The sequence below is a fragment of the Melospiza melodia genome, chromosome 3 (assembly GCF_035770615.1).
Source record: "Melospiza melodia melodia isolate bMelMel2 chromosome 3, bMelMel2.pri, whole genome shotgun sequence".
Taxonomy (NCBI): domain Eukaryota; kingdom Metazoa; phylum Chordata; class Aves; order Passeriformes; family Passerellidae; genus Melospiza; species Melospiza melodia.
This window is the reverse complement of record NC_086196.1, coordinates 119,784,613-119,805,295: the sequence shown is the minus strand read 5'-3', so window position 1 is coordinate 119,805,295 and position 20,683 is coordinate 119,784,613. Positions and strand designations below refer to the sequence as shown.

Below are 20,683 nucleotides of genomic sequence, written 5' to 3'. Positions count from 1 at the left end.
CAGCCAGTCCGCCCAGCCCGGCTTGGGTAGCAAGGCGGGGTCGGGAGCCCGGGCTGAGACCCCAGCGCCGGGAAGGAGGAGCGGTGACCTCAGAACACGCAGGGCCGGCTGCGGCTGAAGCACACCGGGAGCGTTTGATTGCCCACACAGCCTCGGCGAGGAACCTGCTGCCACCGGACTCTGTGGTTGCGGCCGCCTCCCTGCGCCTTCAGAGGGCGCTTTGGGAAATCCTTGAAATGTCCTCCCGAGGTCCTCCACACAGAATTTTAAATCTCCTTTCTTTGAGGAGTTTAATACCTGCAGAGGGCGGGATGCGTGTCCCGGGAGAGCAGCAGGCTGGGCTGCGCCTGTTCGCCTGGACTCGCTGGAATGCCCAGGGGCCCCACTGCAGGCAAGGACGCCGAGCGAGGCAGAGCCTGGGTCCGACTCAGGAGCGGTTCTGGCCCCGCTGCGTGGATGTGGCGTCCATCCTTTATTGAGCCGCTACACTCAGAAAACCCCAAAGCACCCCAGGCAGTACCTGCCCTCTGCCTCAAGCTCTGTTAGTGGCTGGGACACAGAGTACTCTGCGTGTGGGTAAAACAAAAAACACAACCAAACAACAACCAACTTCAGCTTCATGTTTCATGATCTATAATTACATAGAGTGAAGAAATGCTGGAATTGTATGAAATACAAACCTACTCGAGTCTCAGGAAAGAATGAATTGCCCTTCAAGAAACTACTCTATGTAGTTGAAGCCTATGCATGTTTTTTCTGCATTGCAGATCTAGCCCCGTAATTGCATTTTCCCATGCTTCAAGCTTATGCTGAAATACAATGCTGTCAGGAATGGCTTTGCTGCAGTTGAAGTGCACTTAGTTTTTGGCATTACAATACTTTTGCACTGGTGCCAAACCTCATGATGAATAACGTGTGTCAAACACGACAAATTAGTGCTCAATTCAGTATGAAAATAACAAGGATCATATCTCAATCTTACGAACTGTCCCAGAAAGAAACTAAAAATGCAATGATGAAGCATTTATAGATATAGCCTTAGCTGGGCAAAATATTTAAAATAGCATTTAGAAAGCACAGTCATGGACAAATAGGTGCTTTAACAAAGGAGGAAACTGGATGCATTATTTAACAACTGGATTTCAAACATTTCAGCAGTACTATCACAGAGCAACACTTAAAAATACATTACTACCACTGTAAGACAGATTTCCATTCATTCCTCTTGCAATCTTATGAGTGCATACAATATTTTATTCTGATTTTTATAAACTCAGTTGAATACCAGATAATGGTAAAAGAATCATAATTCACAGATAAATTATTAATCCCGATTTCTGCTGTGTGAGCTACTTTCTGGTATGTCTGAATCTAAATTTCAGGGACATTTTCGGTATAAATACCCTTTACAACAGAAAGGCCATATTTAAGGATTGACATGTGGGTTACCTACCTGCTAAAAGCTACATAATAACTGCTCAGAGCAAGCACAGCTGGTCTCTTCAGTGTTGACTAATTCATGAAGAAATGAAAACTTGAGGGAATGAGAAATGGCAACTTGCTGCTTTAGGATGAAGATGTTTCATTAGAAACAAACACACTGCTTCTTCCTTACTGAACAGGGCAATTATTGCATGTATTGCATTGTGTAACAAAATTGTTTATCAAAACTCATTGTTGAACTGTCTAAGTTCTGTCTAAGCCAGAAAGAAAGCAGGCCTGTTAACCTAGCTGTTTAGAAGCATTTGTCGTAAAAAAAGTGTTCTACCTCTTCAACCAGTAATACAAGGGTGCATAAATCCTGCTAAACAGATGACATAAAATTAGGCCTCAGTAGGCGATCCCAAAGACAGTATTTTCCTTTCTTCCAAGAATATCACAGTCCAATCCTTCCCGTTTTCATAATAGAACTAATGAGGTTATTAATTACATTCTTGCACCTCTAAGCATCTCGCCATTTTATCTTGTAAAATTTGGGCAGAGTCCTCAGGTAAAAATTCAATTCAATTTGCATATAACTCTGGTATTCCATTTGCTCAAATTGTTTATTTTACATGATGTTTATCAAGGGTCTAGTGAGAAAGATCTCAAAATACTTCATTTTAATTTATATTTTTAAAAAAAAACTTCTTGAACTTCCTTAGTGATTGACTTACACTTTTATTCCTCTTTATTTCATCCCTATGACAAAATGAGAGATAATCTTCCAACTTCAGACTTTGCAGCAGCAGTTGATGTAACTCAGGTGGACAGTATCACGTCACTTGCAAGCACAGGCTAAAGATGTTCACACTGGGAGGCTTATGGGGAGGTAGTTTCTTACTTGAGACTCAGGTCATGTGAGGACCTGCTAATTCTTAGCATGCCGTTTCATAATGGTCTTCAGTCTTAACTGATACTGTCAAATAAGATTAGACTTCACATGTAGGCACAGAATGCAACATTCTGTGAGCTAGAAGGGAGAGAATTTTTACATGAAAATACTCCTGGTGCTCTGAGGAAAATATAATACTACTACTAATATTAAATAAAATTTAATACTTCTACTAATCAAACAAAATCCCAAAACTTTTCACAATTGGGCTTTCTGAAAATAAACTTCAGAGTCTATTTTGACACTGCCAGAAGCAGTCTCTTCCATAAACTGGCCACATTGCTAAGAAGCCAGCAAGAATAAAATTGAGTTAGATTTTCATCGTTTTATCTTCTCCTTTGAAAGAGAGCATTTTGGGCAGGTTGTTCAATACAGTCAAGCCTTTTATACAGGGAACATTTTGGGGGTATTGGAGAGGTTTTATGTTGAATTACTGAATTAAAATTAAAAAAACAACTTATGTAATACCAAGAGTAGATCACATTTTCAGGAAAGATCAGAAACCCTTTGTCTTGTCACAGGAACTTTGAAGATCAGATTACTCTGTGATTATGCAATGTTCTTTGTCTTCTTCAGCAGCTGCATTAAAGTAAGTAATTTACTGTAGGTACCTGATTTAGACTTAAGTCACCTTTTTCCACTAAGCACTCTCTTCAACTCAGTCTGTTCTTTTCCCACTGCAAGTAGGGCATGTGAGAGAAGGGTGCAGTCAGTAACATTTCCTGTGAATCCAATCCAACCAGCCATGCTCACTGGTCTGTTTGCAGATGTTACTTGACCTACACTCTCATGGCCTTTCCTCCCTCAGAGACTTCTATTAAAAAAAGACAAGACTTGCATCCTTCCTCAATATTCATAATTAATCCTTGAAAGAGTCCAAGGATCCTCCAAGGATCTCCATTGTTGTCAAAATGACATCCAGACAAATGAACATAAGTGAAGGAAGAGTTTACAAATTTGACCAATATTTTGAACTCTTACAAGCATTTTAAGCTCCACAGGCACACTGTCCCATGCATTTACTGCTAAAGGCTCTCAGAGAACCCACTTAATTGCAATAAAAACCAGACAGCAATTCTCACCCTGGTGCACTTCATTGAGATTGAAGATACATTGGCAGCTATAGTTAGTAAAAAAAAAATAAGTAAGGCATTGAAAAATATTACAAGGTGAAGAGAGAAAAATATTTCTTTTTTAATTTTAAGCACAGCCCAAAAAGCAGCCTTTCCCACTTGGAAAAATAGGAATTATGAATGAAGCAGAATATATTTGCATTTCAAGTGACAAACACAAACTTTAAAAATCAAAATATTTTAATAACCAGTAATTGTGAGACATCCCCTTGCTCATTTACTCTATCTTAGACTAGCAGCTACTCCACAGCCAGTTTAACACATTCTCCAAGTTTTCGAGGGTACATACCCTATTCTGTAACCCTAGCAACATGAATACAATACTGTTAATAAAATCTTACAGGTGCTATTTGAAAGCCCTGTTCTGCCAGGCTGTACTATGCAAATAAATTATTATATGTAGTTACAGAAAGCTAGCACACTGGAAATGCTGCCTCATTCCACAGTTTATCCAGACTTATACATTTAAAATCTTAGGCTACACAAGTAATTAAGTAAAACCAGTCATGTGATTATGTGATAAATAAGTAAGTTTTGTTTAAAGTTGCCTGTAGATTAAGCTATTGGACCATGCATTTTTGTAATAAATATGCAATCCCAGAAATACAACTCATTTAAAACTGCATTTACACTTAATGATGTCTTTTCATCCAGATAAAAATAAATATATGTTCAAGAACAAAACCAAATCTCTTATTAAATGGTTTGCAGAATTTATTAGGTCTCTTTTAATATATTCCATACTTTATCAAGCTAGTTGCATATAAAGTGATCTCCACCATATACATTAGAGTTTCTGTGCATCATCTAAAAAAAGTCACCAAAAAGTAATATTTTACAGGTTGCAGCTAACTTTTAATTAACCTAAGGTGAATCCTTCTGTAATTTAAGACACTAACCTGCACATTGCATCTAACTGCAATATTTAAATTATGTTTCACAGCAAGCTAAACCTGCATTTCAGGGAAAAATGTCACTGCCATCTCAACTTCTGAACTTCTATCGTTTACTTCCTAAACACCACAAAAAATTCATGTGGTGTTCACTCCAAATAAGGAAAAAGTATACAATTCCCTTAAAACAAAGCCTGCTCAGAACACATATGCTTTAAAAAAATCAGGAAACTCCTCCAGTAAAAGGAATTCACCCCGGTAAAAGGAATTCACCCCAATGTATGAATGGAAAAAAACCTTTTAAGTTCTTGATTAATGCTAGGTGCTGCTCATAAAAAGCAAAACCAGCAAAAAGTGAACTAGGATTGGATATGACTTAAAGCAAAGAAAATTAGAAAAAGATTATATCTGCAAAAGCATGTCCCAATTCAGAACAATTTTTTAAAGGGTCTCACGCAGATAATTAACAAATAGGTTTTCTGGTATTTTCATAGGATGCTCATTTACTGGCCAGGCACATATATTGTAAATATACAAAGAATCCAGAGTGCTGAAGTTTACAGAGCACTTAAAGGATTTAATATAATAGAGGTGGGTAGGACACAGGAAAAATATTTAACAACTTGTATAAATATATTAAAATCTCAGCAAGAAAGGTAGGAGCCCATGCACACAAGACAGTAAATCGAAGAAAACATTTAAGACTTGACTTCTTCCAACAGCACTGACACCTGAATTCTGGAAAGTCAACAATTTACAGTATCTAAAACCATCTTTCTCCACACAATCTAAATGTACTGAATCATACCGACATTACATAGCACGTGAACAAGCAGCAGATGCATCAAGGGAACAGGAGCTATATGCATCATATGGCCTGCCCAGTTAGAGGCAAACATCAGAAAAACTGTTTCTGACACAGGCAGAGATACAATCAATAGAGCTAATTGTATATCCGTCATTTTCAAGAGTTAATCCACAGTATGGGAAAGGGGAGCTTTAGGTAAAAGTTATGCACCCAGTCTCAGAAATGACAGAAGCAGGTTTGTCTTTCAAAAACTGGGTCCATTCTGGACTGGCCCTGATGCACATGCAGTACACTTATTTTCAGAATGCAAGATTAATTGGGAATGTCTGCACTGGTGTTTCGATTGCCATATTTGTGATGAATGAATAGCAATACCACTCCTAAGAAGAAGCATATGGACCCAACAGTGATGTAAGCAATTCCCAGGAAGGGATTTTTGCCTCCCATCCATGATATGGTGCTTAGGATCATCCTTTTTCGTCCATCAAAACTGTGTACAGGATAATCTGAAAAAACATTTAGGAAAACAAGAAGCAAGTTTCTAAACCCAGCTTGAAGTGGGCACATGAAAATTTTCATCATTTCAATCAGGTTCCAAATACTAACTGTTGCCTCTGGAACTGGAATTGCAAATATGGAACATTCAGCTGTTTTTTTTGGATAAAACTAATCTGGGTATTGTCAGCTACTTCAAAACAAAAGCCATGTTAGGAGACACTAACCCTGAAGGAGAGTAAAATGCATGATTTTGTGTGTTTATGAAAGCAGCTTCAATGAAGTGAGGGAAATATAAATTTCAGTCCCTGTGTTTATTTTACTACAAAATTTTTCTTTACATTCTGTTTTACATGCACTCCCCACATTTTTACAGCAGAGGAGAACACTGCAGCAGCTATATAAAAAGTATCATTAAGTGCTTTTGCATTTTAAGAATTCGGTAACTATGACAACCCTCCTTCTCTAGTCTCCTGCGTTTCTACCTAATATTTAGTCTCCTCAACAAAGAATGACGATCCTTCACCTGATCGACAGCTCTCATTTTTGTGACCTTCAGTCAGTCTGCCTTTCATCACATAATGTCATTTCACCTTGAAGTTACAGTTTTTAAATTCCTTTGCTACCAGCTACATCTGTTCTTTCCTCTTTTCCTATGCTTTTCTCAGTTCCTTCCCAGCATCCAACCAATCTGATTTCCCTGTCTCTATGAGGCTATTAATGCCATAAAACTAGCAATAAGAAAAAGTAAGAGATGGTAACAGTCTATCTGGGTCTCAGTGCCAGTTTTCAACCACAGCTCAATACCATCGCTTTTTAGAGATGGTAAGAAGAAAGGCTAGTTCCATCTGATAACTTGCAGATACCTATTTGTATAAACCAGCTAAGGCTTGCTTACAAAGGATACTGTATGCAATATCCAAAGAGTATTTTCCCGCCTGTAAGGTAGGCTGAAAGTTGTTCTTCCTTTCAATGAGACGATAGAGCTTGCGAAACGTTGGCAGAGCAGCTGTGCGCATCCACACGATGAAGTCCTCGTTGATAAAGCCGTTGTTGTCAGGCTCTGAGTCCAGCATATACACTGGCTTGGGCCAGTTCACAGGTTTTGTTGTGCCTAGGATCATGCAAAAATAATAAATTATTTCAAATACAAAACATTGGCTCATCAAAATCCATTCTAGTGTCAAAAAAACCACATTAACTTCCAAACAGTATGAACAGACAGGCTGACTCACTACTGTTGCAACACACTGGGCTGTTTAAGAACTTTTCATTTTGCAGGTTTAACAGTTTGAATTCTATAAATAAATAAATAACATAACAGCACTGTCCATTGTTTAAACAATTCATGCAGGTGGGAAGTCATGTCTCAAAGCACTGCTTGGTGGGTAATTCTCCATTATGATGATAGGCCCTCTGCTCACTTGGTAAAATTTGAGAAGCAGGAGCATGCAACATTTTAAACATCATTTCAGATTATGTCCAAATGCTTTTGCTACTGTTATTAGAAATACAATTCCACATTGTATTAAGGTAAAGTATCTGCTTTTCCAAGGGTAGCCATCATACTGACAACACGTAATTTGGCTATGACTAAGCAAGAAACCCACATCAGGTTAAGCCTGAAGTTATTATATACCTTGCATAAACACACAGGCTCTTAGAGCCCTAAGAAGGGGCTTTTTCAGACATAGTAGCCAAAGAAAACTTTTATCTGCCAAACTGCGTATAATCTAAAAAATTAGACACATCAGTCACTTCTAATAACAAAAAAAAAAAAAAATTAGTTTTTTTAGAGAACAGCACAACCTAGACACAGAAACATTTAAACAAAAACTCTGTATGAAGAGTTTCATTTAACAACTGTAGGATTTCTTTGTAAGTTAAATCCAAACACGATAGAACTTTTACCGGTCTTGACTGGAATAAAATTAAATTTCTTTACAGTGGCTGGTATGGGACAATGCTTTGGATTTGTGTTTGACACATTGTTGATAAAGTGATGTTTCTGTTATTGCTAAGCAGTATTTGCCAGCATCAAGGCATCTTCAGCTCCTCAGCTGTGAGGAGATAGGAGAGGTGTCCAGGAGAGACTGGGCAGGGACACAGATGGGATAGCTGATCCCAGCTGACCAGAGATATCCCGTACCATAGAAAAGGGCAGGTAGAGGTAGGCAGGGCCTACTTTAGCTCAGGGACTCAGATGACGGTGAACAATTATTTTCTTTTGCATTACTTGTTTTTCTTGGGTCTTATTTTCCTCTCTCCTTGCTGTGTTTTTGGTTTGGTTGCTTGTTTTTAATTACTGAACAACTTTATCTCAACCTATGTGCCTTCTCACTTTCAGCCTTCCAATTCTTCCTTCCACTGAGCAAGGGCATGGTTAGTGAGACACTGTGTGATGCTTAGTTGCCAAGTGGGGTTAAACCCCAACAGTGTACATTACGCATTTTTTAGTATGCAGGGTACAGGAAAAAAAAATCAGAAATTAAAGACTACCAAATTAATGATTACAGTAAAAGTAAAAACCAAACATGTTTATAAGAAACTTGCAGGTTTTCACAAGTTATCCACAACTGTGAGACGTGTGCTGCCATCAAGCAAGCCAAGCAAGTGAAGACCCTATAGTACAACAAGCAGTAGTCCAAGACTGATAACAGAGTGACCACCCCCAAAAGAGACTTTTTGAATTTGTCATCTTTTTCAAAGTAGTGTCATCCAGTATTGTTCATTTTGTGTGCTGAAGAGTGCTGTGCCTGTTAAACACGTACTTTCCACTTCTCTCAGAAGAGTTCTTTCTGAACCGGTTAAGAAGAAAAGCCGTGTAAGTTTGCTTTCTAGAGGAGCCCCTTTAGAGATTCTGTACCAAATTTGTCCTAAACCAAAACAAATATTTAAAGACAACCTTTCAAATAGCAGAGTAGTCCTTAGCTTGGATTTCTTCAGAGAACATTTATTTAGCACATTCAGTAAAATGTCTGAGGTAAAACTCTGAAATCAAAATGTGTTTGAAATCAAAATGTGTTTGAAGCATTTTGCTGTTCTTAAAATTTCACTTTTTTTCTTTTTTTTTACCTTGGAAAAGTGCAGTTAAGTTGTTTCCATCTCCTGTAGGATTCCTGAACTTTACATTTTTATCTGTCCACCATGCAATGCCTTTTTTGATCAAAGTAATCGGAGTCCTTGTGTCATTATCGATGCGGTATAACTCCAGTGTATCTAAAGACAAAATCAAATTAGAAGATCAGCTGCAGAAACATTCCTTAGACAGATAATCATGATAAGCACTGAAACAATTACCTCCAGGAGAAAACAAAATAAAGATAAGCAGGCAAGGCATTTACTGTCTGCCTGACACAATAACAACCTGTTCTGTAAGAATCAGTGTATATGAGATAGCGGTTTATTATCCATATATGGTATCTATGTTTCTAAATCACAGCAGCAGCAGATTTTCACAACAGGTATTTCCATCCTTTGTGTGCTATAAGATTAAATCAATTCTCCTAGCAATTTTTAAACAAGTACAAGCAGTACAAGATATTTATTTTATTCTGAACAATGAAAATGTGTTAATTCAAAACAAAAAAAGCCCACACTATCTTTATCCAGAATAATGTGCACACAATAGATAACATACACTACATCACAGACCCATACAAATGATAAGTTAAAATTGTGACCATACCATTAAACATACTGTTGGCAATAGCTCCACAAGGAGCAATGGGTTTGTCCTCGTTTGTGCGGTAAGGCTCACATTCCTTACTTGGATTCTGATAGTTAGAAAGAAAAAAGGCAAATGAGTCTGTCCTAGTTCACACAACTAACTTGCTTTTTACTACACGATCAATACGAATTGTAATACTTTACAGTTATTTTCAGTAAACAAAATATCAATTCCTTATGGTTGCCTACTGTTATGCAAAAATTCTAGTACCACATTATCATGAAACCAAATAATTTATGTGGTGATTTATGCAATAGACAGAAATTAGTTGCTCATTCACATCCAAGCATGAATACCTACAAGTAGTGAACTGTTGTCTCCATTTAGCTGGCTGTCATCCCGAGATTTCACGTAACGACGGTGGTTTTGATAAAAGTTGGAAAGTCCATAATACATGAATACATTGCTCTACAAAAAGCAAGATAGGGAAAGAAGGATTTCATTAATACAAATCTGCAATTTTAAGTTCTTAAACTCTTAGGTTTATAGCAATATTCATAAAGAAAGAATATCAATCCTCAAACTTCATATGAGTTCATAGAAGTACTGTCCTAAGAAGGCTGAAGTCAAACAATATAAATGTGCCACCAACTATCAGAATGATATTCACCAGCACCAACCCCAATACCTGTCTTGTCCAAGGTAGAACCCATAAGCCTCATTTGCCTCCAATCTGCCAGAAAGCACTTATTTGGTATTTCCAATTCCTGTTAAACTGAGATTTTTTTATATCATGCAGGAATAGCTCATCTACTCTCTAGCTGTGTGACACATAGGGTAACTTTGAATGTGTAAAACACAAGCATTCCACTTAATGTTTTACGTTTCCAGACAAATAGAGGCATTAAGAAATATCTCATCCCTCCTGATGAAAAAGGGAACATAAAAATCAGATCCACGTTCAAAGGAAAACCAAAACTAATCCTCTAAAACAGGAAAAAATATTTCAGTGACAAAACTTTCATTTTCAATATGAAATAAATCATATAAACTGTTCCGACTTCATCCTGCATACAGGGCGGCATACCTCAAATGCATGTTCCAGTGTGAAATTGATGGTGCATGTACAAGGGGGTGTGCTGTCCCAGGACACATTTAAGCATTTGTTGCAGGGACTAGAAGGTTCTGTTCCTGTATAGTCAATCTGTAACAGAAAGTGTAGTCATTAGTTTACAATGGGAGAATAAAGAAAAATTATTAAGCAAGAGAGTTCCTGTGGCATTTATTTTGCAATCACATCTCAACACCAAGAGCACATTCAGGCCTATCTGATAATATCAAGAAGTCTTTTCCAACCTTAACCATTCTGTAAATGAGTTTTTGATTCTGACTATATGCTTGATTTCAGATGCAAACAAATTAAACACTGAGGTTAAATTACTCCTGGAGCAAAACCAAACAAAACCAACAAGCCCCGCACACAGCCCCAACCCTACCAAAAAAACAACACCAAAACGAAACCAGCAGACACTCCACACAATGTGATGTTTCCAAACTCTATGAAAAGCAGATCACAGTTTTTACATGCTTTCCCGAGAGATTAAACTTTTAAAAGTCTAGCTATTTAATGAAAAAAGATTTGCGTTAGAAAAACTTGATTTGTTGGCCATTTTTAGCCACCTAATTGGAAGAAAAAAATTAAAATCACTTAATGCCCAAAAATTGTCCTAAAACAGGAAAGATTAATACACCAATATTGTTTTGTCAGGAATAGAAAAATAATCAGTATATGGACAAGAAAGATGATCAGTACTAATCTGGCTTATACAGTATGTTCTGTCTTGAATATTGTAGACCATAAAAAGCCTTTTTTAAAAATCTGTACATTCAGCCTTATCAGCCACAAGCTCACCCTACAGTCCAAGCCAACTCAAGTAACTTGACCACATCAGCTCTCTCTCACATGTAGCTCCAGCAAGAGTGGCAGGAGAAAGCTTATATCTGTCTATAAAAGATGTATTTCTACACTTAACATGAATTACCTATTTCAGAATTTAGACTCAGACTGGTGAATATATACTTCACTGCAAAAAAACTGTGCAGCAGCAGCATTTAAACTAGAACATCTATACAGTTATACAAAAGGCTGCTGCAAGTTGTTTGTCCTGATTTATGTTTGTAGTGAAAGGCTTAACCAAGAACTAGTGATTTATGACTGGTCCTAATGCCCATATTTAGGTTAGCTAAAATAAACACACACAGTGTACTCAGAAAAGAACTGAAGCCTATTTTCCTCTGCATCTTCTTCAGGGTCTCTCTTCCTGTGATTTCTTCAGTATCTATTAAGCTGCAACCAGCCCCATCAGCAAACACCTTTACTGATTGGCATTTGCTCTGCTGCCAGATTTCTGACAGACAAAACCTATGCACTAATGAGCCTGGCTGAAACTAGACAGCTTCAGAAGCTACTACCTGGCAGAGAGAGAGACTGAGAGAGGATCATGATCTTTACAGCTCAGCTGAACACAATATTAAGTTTATGCTGATCTAGAAATAGCACTGCTGCAGCAGCCATGACCAGCTTTGTTCAGCTGCAGCAGACAGACCCCACTGCTGCTGCCAATGAACAATGCATCTCATTTGTTGAAGGCTAACTCAGGGGTGGGTGTGTTCTGCCAAAGCAAGCTGAAGCAAGCATTTCCTTTAGAAAGAACTTGCCAGTGTGAGAAGTTGTTTCAGGTCAAGAGCACACGCTAAAGACTAAGATTGCAATAGACCTAAAGATGTCACTTTTAAAAACATAATGCACTAAATTCTGTGGAGCATGAAATTGATGTATATTGAAGCAGTACTATGCTTTGATGCACTGTTATCAGCTTGCAAGCTATCAAAGAGCGCTCCTGTACAGTAACTGCCAACACAAGTGTATTTTTCTGCATCCACAATTACAGATTACCTTCAAGAGAGCTTATTTAAAAGGATGAAGGCATCCATCTTCACCTCTTGACAACGTAACACTTTTGACTGTGAGAGCTAAGGACTGACGATGGAGTCCATGGCAAGAACCTGCCTGACCCCTTTGCTCTGTCCCGTGGGATCACTCAACAGCTGACAACCAGACACAGTGAGCCCTTCCAAAAATCTCAAGATTTAAGGACATTGGGTCACTGGGTATTTCCAAGTTATTCTGCACCAAAGGCCTTTCAGGCTGTTGATGCCTGTCAGCTGACATACACCTATAGAAGTAACATAATTACTGCATACACATATTCTCCAAACTATTTGTGATTTTGTAGACTTCATACTTTGTCCTACTCTGCTTAACCATTTCCTGTGTAAAAGGCAATCCATAAATCTGGTCCTCTTTGTAGGTTTTATTAATTTTTTATCATTCCTGACATGAGGCTACAGGAACTGCACACAAGGCTGAAGATGCAGGCAACAGTAATGTACTTACTTTCAGTTATCCCTTCCTAGCCTTAAGTCAATCTGGCTTTTTATCTACCATTATGCATTTCACAGCAACAGTTACAGCACAAAGATCTCTTTCCCACTTTTAATACTTTGCATATTCCTCACATTTTATCATATATTAATATGCTCTGTCAGTGCTTCTTATTCACTCTGTATATATTTTTTAAAAAAAACCAACACTCCAAAGGAAAAAAAAAAAACACCTCCAAGAAATGAACTATTTTAACAACAGACTCAAGATAAATGGCTGATTATGCCTTTTAGAAACCATGAAAAAATGCTAGAGAAAACACAACAAAAACCTGATAGGTCTAGTACACTTAAACTGTTGGAAATCTTCCACATTTGAATTCAAGACATCTTATAAAGGAAATCAATGGAAGAGGTACATTTTGCTGCTCAGTCCTTGCACCTGTAGAAGAACAGCAAGTCCACAGAGATACTAATGGCTACCATACCTTGTTTCAGGAAAGAGTGACTTGAACCTAAATATGGATTCAGGGTCACAAATTATACATCCTACTCAATTCCAGTACACTAAGTTTATAGGCACATACACACAGATTTGAGAGCTATGCTGTTGCCTAGGAGGCAGGTGTAAATCACCACCTGTGCTTCCTGCACCGATTACATTTCTAAAAAAGCTTAGTCACTGCATGGAGCTTCTGGACGTCTTGTCTCCTGCAGCCAAACCTTATTCACAGCTGTTTGTGAATAACTTTTGGAGGCTATAACAAAAGCCAGCGTTCTAAGCAGGGATGTATGTAATCTAAGCATGTATGTGACAGCACTGTCTTAAACTGCACCCCTCAGTGGTGTTTAGAGCTCAGATGTTGGTCCTAATTGGTAAAATGCTTTATCTGTGTTTTGCAGCTGCAACTATAAAGCCTTTTTTGATTTAAACTTTTGTTTTCTTAAATTCAGCTGCCTTTAGGACGATAATCTCACTTGCAGAGTGTCACTTCATAAAACAAGTATGAGGATCAGGCAACTGAACACAAACTTGCCCCTTCTGACTCAGCACAGGCTCCAAAGTCCCTCCTGTCCTCACAAAATCCTAACAATCAGATTTTTGAGAATTTCAAAAGGTGAAAGGGTAAATCCATACAGTAAAATAAACAAATGAAACTCTTTTCAGTCTTGACTATCCTGAAATTGGAGAGGATTGAAGGCTTGTGCCAACAGGTCTCCACTACAAATGGTTACTGCTGCTCTCTATACACAACCTGACTGTGTGGGGGAGCATTGGTTGGGCTCCCAGCTCACCTACGACTTTTGTGCCAGATGTTAGATGGGAACAGCTGGTTTTTGGGTTCTGCTGGAACTTACCAGCAGTACCTGACTGAGCTGCTTAAGCAACAACAGTATATAAAAACCCTGTATATGCATACAGCAGCAATATAGGTACAAGAAGTCACATACATTTTTGGACTCATGAAACTGATGCATTTCTTGTTCCCATAGATCAATGCAGATTCAGTCATAATGAAAAAAGGACATATTTGTCCAATTATAATGATCTAAAACTTTGTACTGATTTACTATAGAAATGGCTATTTTAAATGCAGTTGTCAACAAAAATCAGAGTTAGCAAGGATACTTTTATACTTCTCTCCAGGAGTCTTGGAAACGTGCAATTGTATTTACCTTAAATATGTTACAACATGACAATTTAAAAATCTTTGTGCCCATGACAAGTTGGCCATGTTCTCTAAAGCACCTGTGCCAATTTTCAGATGTTCAGCACAACCCCAACACTTGTTATAATGAAGCAACTATTTTCTAAAAAATATGCTTACATACAAATTATGATGCTGTAAAACACACTTCAGCTTTTGGGTTTTTCCCTTCTGCTTTTCTCCTTAACTGTAACTGTAGATCTTAACATAAAAGGAGATAAAATTGGTTTCATTATAACCTTATTTGCATTTTAAGAGAAATATGGAAATACCATTCATTCCCTACCTCATGATTTCTTTAGCTAACTGGGCTTCAGTGACAACTTGCCACCAGCTAAGCTACTGTCTTAAACTCTATTTATTTCAAAGTGACAGCTTAGTCCAGTTGTGGAGTGATTTGATCCACAAAAATTCATACTTCCCAATAAAAAAACACAATGAACAACCACACACCTTCTTCCCTACAATCAATCTCAGTCATACTAGCTCACCAAAACTAATAGCTGTCAATTGCTTCTCAAGGCTGCCCATCCCTAAGCCCTGTGCGTTATTTCCTTTCAACACAAACTGGTTCTGTTATCAAATGGATCGATCTGTGATACACAGTTCAGTTTTCAGCTAAAGCTCAGCAACTTTTCACAGCAGTAGCATGGCTGGTTATCAGATGTAAATCTGATAAACTCAGACTGGAGTTTTCTAAGTGTTAATTAGAAAAAGCCATACTCTTTGATCCTTGTTTCCAAGCTTACTCTGGACATCCTGGTCACCCATACAGCACCTGCAACATTAAATCATCGGTGCAGGTAAGAATAACAGCAATACATTCACCACAGAGCTTTGTCCTGAAAATACAATTACTTTGGAACATAAATAATGGACTGCCACAGGCTATTCCACGGATGATGCGCTGTCTGTACTGCTGAGGAAGAAAAGGAGCACTGGGCTGTGTCGATTAAAGGCAGGCAGTAACTTCCCTGGAAGCTCCCTCGGGAGCACTGACAGAATTCACGGAAGAGCTCCAGCCTATCCGCAGACTCCTGTCACTCGCTGTCTGCTCGGGGTAATTAATGGACGCTCTGCTGACGAGCACAGACGTTAGGCCGGATCGGAACCACCGGGTCCGCCCGCACGGCACCCGCCTGGTCCCGGCCGGCCGGGAGGGGACCGGCTTTGCCCGGAGCCGCAGGCGGCCCCCGACCGGCGATCCCCGCTCGCCCTGCCCGGCCCGGCCTCCCCGAGCGGGCCCCGGGCACCCAAAGCCCCGGCCGGGCACACCCGCCCGCGCACCTCGTACTCGCGGATGTTGTTGGAGGTGACGAAGATGCCGATGCCGATGGGGATGAAGATGAGGCCGATGATGAAGAAGGCCGGCAGCACCGTGCCCGCCGTCAGGATGGGCTGCCAAGCCGGCAGGCGCTGCTGCTTGAACGCGGTGTTGTCGGGCTTGCGGGTCTTCACGGCGCCCCCGCCGCCGCCGCCCACCGCGCCGCCGCCCGGCACGCCGACGCCGCCCGAGGGGTGCCCGTCCGCCTCCTCCTTGGCGCTGTAGTTCACCGCCATGGCGCCGCCGCCGCCGCCGCGCGACACGTGACCGGGGGCACCGCGCCTGCGCACTCGGCCGCGACGCTGCGGGAGGGGGCACGGCGGGCGCGGCCCGCCCAGACCATGGAGTCGTGGAGTAATGGAGGCACGGAATCGTCAGGAGTCGGAGAGACCCGCAAGATCGTCCGGTGTGATTATCCACCCGGCACTACCTCTGTGACCCCTAAACCACTAAACTACGTCACCCAGTGCCAGATCCAGTCACCTCTTGAACACGTCCAGGGATGGTGACTACCACCTTCCTCGGCAGCCTGTTCCAATGCCTGACCACCCTAATATTTTTTTCTAATATCTAATTTGAATCTCCTCCGTCTCAGCTAAGGCCATTTCCTGTTGTCCTCACTGCAGGCACGGCAGAACAGACCAGTCCCTGCCTCACTCCAGCCTTTTCTCAGGGAGTTGTAGAGAGAATTATGTCCCCTCCCAAAGCCTCCTTTTCCTTCAGGCCAAAACCCCCCAGCTTCCTCAGCTGCTCCTCGCAGGATGTGTTCTACGTGCTGGCCAGGCAGGCTCTGCTCTGGTGAGGATTAGGATTGCAGACCTAGGGCAGGGCTCCTGCCTCCTCATGCCCAGGGTTCGGGTAAAACCCGGGCCCTCAGCCTTGTCCTCCCCTCTCTGTGCTCCTGAGCACTGCCCCTCATCCTCTCTGCTGGCATGCGCTGACCCAAGGCAGCATCCATTGGGTCAACAGAGAGGTCAGCTTCGGCTTCCTACCCTCATAAATAGGATTAGTGCTGCTGTAACAGCACTAATCCTAGAGATGTAACAATGCACAAGAGTTTTGAGAGTTTCTCTTAACGGAGCCATGTATGCCAACCACCACTTTTGGGAGCTCTTGTGCTCTGTACTCCTGCTCTGCTGTCAGGAGGTGTGAGTGAATCAGTGCAGTGGATACAGAATCACAGAGCAGGTAAGGCTGGAAGGGACCACAGAGGGTCATTGGTCCAACCTCCCCTGCTCAGGACTGCATCCAGATGATTTTTTAATATCTCCAGTCAGGGAGACTCTGCAGCCTCTCTGAGAAATCTGTTCTAGTGCTCTGGCACCCACACACTGAAGAAGTTCTTCCTTGTATTCAGGTGGAATTTCCTGTGCATCAGTTTCTGCCTGGTGCCTCTTGTTCTGGTGGTTGGCACCACTGAGAAGAGTCTGGCTCCCTCTGACTCCACATCCCCCTTTAGGTACTTACACATATGGATGCTGTTGTTTCCCCTTACGAGCTAACCTGACTGCATTAAATAGAATCACAGAATCAATTAGGCTGGGAAAGACCTCTGAGGTCATTGAGTCCAGCCTTTGACTGAACACCACCATGCCAACTACACCATGGCACTTGCTACCACTTACAGTCTGTTCTGTAACACCTCCAGGAACAGGGGCTCTACCACCCCTCCAGAGCCGCCTGTTCCAGTGGTTGAAACCCTTTCCTTGGAGATGCAGTCACCTTGTGGAATCCAGTGTGGGAGTATGTACTTGTATCCCAGAACACCTGCTTTAGCAGGCTTTGCTCAAGCTAATGCAACCTTGGAAGTCCATGTTTCTCACTTCATTGGCACTTCTGCATTAAAGTCTGTTTTGTGAGGACTCTCTGGTCCTTCCTATGCAGGACCCCAAGACTGCTACCAAATCCACATTCAGAAAATATTCATGAATTTACTTGATTTCAAGGAAAAAAGTAAGTGGAACTATTTAATTAAATAACTTTATAATGTAGTTCAATCTGCAGACTTTTTAGCTGGCTATGGAACAGTTTATGTAAAATAAATGCCTTTAAGTTCTCTGGAGCACCGAGAGCATCAGCCAAGACCACTGGGGGGAGCACCTGACTTGTGCAAATGTATTTTGCTCTGGAGGCACCAAAGGCCTCCTTGACATAGCATAGGAAATCCGGATATATATAAAAATGTCTAAAATATAAGTATTTATTCTGTGCCTAAATAATTATATAGGGTACAAAAGTTAATAATATTCCTTGTGGCATCTGTGCTAAAACTATATTTCATTCCTAATTTATCTTTTCCAGTATCTTGTGGACCCCAACTTTTGCTGTCGTTCCCTCTAAATAAGCCCATTGTCTCTAGTACCACCCTTTCCTTTATTGTCTTCTGTTTGCAATTATTACCTTGAGCTGTAGTAATTTTATTCCCACAGCATCACGGAGAATCCAGAGAGATGCAGCCTGGGATCCCAAGGGAACAAGACTGCTTGAAACCTGTGGTGAGAGATAGTAAGAAATTTCCCTGGCAGCAGGATAATCAAGGGGCAATAATGGGAAGCTGGGACCTGATGCTCTCAGGTGTGAGAGGACTGGCAAGAAAGGGCATGATAAATTTGTTTAATTATGTTTCACAACAAGAGAAATCTAAGTATTTGAGATTTTTTCATGGATTGAAACTATATTTTATCACTATAATTATACTTCACAGGTCTTTCAGTCCTCTTTAGACAGTAAGAGATCTCTAAGGGAAAAGTAGATCTTTCGCTGGTTTTCTATTGCTTAACAGTTTCTGATGTCTATAGCATATATATATATATATATATATATATATATAGCATCTATATTTCACATTAGCTTAGTGTGAAAGTTCTCCCCAATTACCTCCTTTAAAATTACAGTACTTGTAGAAATTAATCACATTGTTAGTCTATATTAATAGATTTCTTCCTGAGTGTCCCCAAAATATAGACTAATTATGTGGTTAATGCACTTTTTTTACATCTTTATCTTAGATTCATATTCAAGTTAGGTGATGTAAAAAAACTGACTAGGAACATAAATGCAAGATGAAATCACCGTCTCCTACTCCAAAGTGTTGCAGTTCATAAAAAATATTTTAAAATCCAAATTATTTCAATACACCATGATTGTATGTATGTTTTAAACAAAGCTTTATTTTAGGAAGCTTAAAAACTTAATCTATGTGCAAAACCATAAAAATTTATGTATTTGTTTATTAATCATAAACTCACACTCATAATGAATTTGCTTTATATTAAAATTTAGACAAGGAAAAATATTTCCTACTTTGACTGGGACCTTTTAAATCTAGACTCAATTTTGGAATACCATTTTACTTGCGTCCTACTCATATTTAAAAGCTGAAGTTTATTTCAGGCATGTCACCATCACTTTCAAATAGGCAGGAATTTAAGTCCAGCTGAGCTTAGTGTAGATCTTAACATGGATAGGTTTCAATTCCCAAGTAATGTTTTGAAGATAGAAGATCTGGGTCACTACAATGTTCATTCTGCTGCGCAGTAAACTGAAATGTGGCACACAATAAACTTTATTCACCTCAGCTGTATTGCTCTCTAAAAGCTGGAATTTTTCTCAGCTTGCACTAAAATATGATCTACAGACACAGCTATGTTATTGGCATATATTGTCTGTTGTACAAAAAAAAACCCCACTCCTTACAAAACATGGTGTACCAACTAAGTATAAGCTATACCAATGAAATTACTCTTCTGCCAGGATAAGCAGCACTTAATTTTGATTCCTCAGTATGGCTGTAATAGTAAAATCTTCACAATGGAGATCAGCTCCACAAAAGTTCATACAGGTGCCAGAATATCCTGCTTCTCTAGAGTGTCAGCATTTGCTGCAGAACTCATATGTAAAAGGAAAACAGCTCCCGTGGCTCCCATGAAGACAAAATTGACTACACAGCAATGTGATATTCCAGCTTCAAAGATGGACCAACCTAACCATCCCAGTGGGATGCTGCATTAATGCAGTCTTTCTGGCATCTCACAGCACATCTCCTGCAAGCAACACTCTTTTCCTTTCCAAAAATTAATTTCTCCCAGTAGCTTCTGCAGTTAAAAATCTGCAGTATTTTAGGTATGTGCCAGTGACTTAGATTAAAAAATCATTGGCTGTGAAATATAAAAGAAAAAAAGACCCTGCCTGGATTGGGTGGAGCTTTATTTATCATTCTTTCAAAAATCATCCTAAGTATAGCTGCCACAGAACTCTCTGGATGCTGTTTGAGAAGCTACAGCCACCAGTGTAAAAGGGGCCCCTCAGCATGTCAAGAGTGCCTGGTGTCTAGCCCAGGTGCTAGTCCAGGACTAAAGATTCTGACAGTTCCATCTCTGCCTGTGCTGTGAAAGCACGAGATTAGAAACAGTTCAGTCATTAAGAGCTTGGTGACTGATCCATCTCTGTATCTTGACTTCTGAGCCTACAAGACAGATGGAGAGATTTGCATGGGCATGTAGTGACAGGACAAGGAGGAATGGTTTCAAGCTGAAAGACAGTAGGTTTAGATTAGATGCTAGGAAGAAGTTTTTCACTTTGAGAGTGGTGAGACACTGGAACAAAATGCCCAAAGAAGCTGCTGAACAGCTTTCCTGGAAACGTTCAAGGCCAGGTTGGATGGGGCTTTGAGAAACCTGATCTAGTGGCAGGCATCCCGGCCCATGGCAGGGGGACTGGAACTACACAATCCTTAAGGGCCTAACAACCCAAACCATTCTATGATTCTATGAACCAGTTTCACCCTGTACATCACTGTGACACTGTATGAGACACCAGTCAAAAAAAGGAACT

General features: G+C 40.2%; 1 protein-coding gene across 1 annotated transcript; it reads right to left on the bottom strand.

The window, feature by feature from the left end:
- Positions 1 to 3,544: 3,544 nt before the first annotated feature.
- Positions 3,545 to 16,086, bottom strand: TMEM30A (transmembrane protein 30A). The gene is made up of 7 exons (XM_063152905.1): positions 15,814 to 16,086; positions 10,461 to 10,577; positions 9,734 to 9,841; positions 9,392 to 9,479; positions 8,779 to 8,922; positions 6,611 to 6,817; positions 3,545 to 5,714 (listed from the first exon to the last, which is right to left on the bottom strand). The coding sequence occupies exons 1-7, from the start codon at positions 16,084 to 16,086 to the stop codon at positions 5,521 to 5,523; spliced, it is 1,131 nt and encodes a 376-aa protein (XP_063008975.1). The 3' UTR covers positions 3,545 to 5,520.
- Positions 16,087 to 20,683: the final 4,597 nt, after the last annotated feature.

What these genes read in the sequence shown, in the direction of transcription:
- TMEM30A (XM_063152905.1), bottom strand. Translation starts at nt 16,086, where the DNA reads ATGGCGGTGAACTACAGCGCCAAGGAGGAGGCGGACGGGCACCCCTCG. An exon ending in ACAACATCCGCGAGTACGAG is followed by an intron (nt 10,578 to 15,813) that starts GTGCGCGGGCGG and finishes TTTCTGTTACAG; the next exon opens with ATTGACTATACAGGAACAGA. An exon ending in CTTAACTGCACTTTTCCAAG is followed by an intron (nt 6,818 to 8,778) that starts GTAAAAAAAAAG and finishes GCATGATCCTAG; the next exon opens with GCACAACAAAACCTGTGAAC.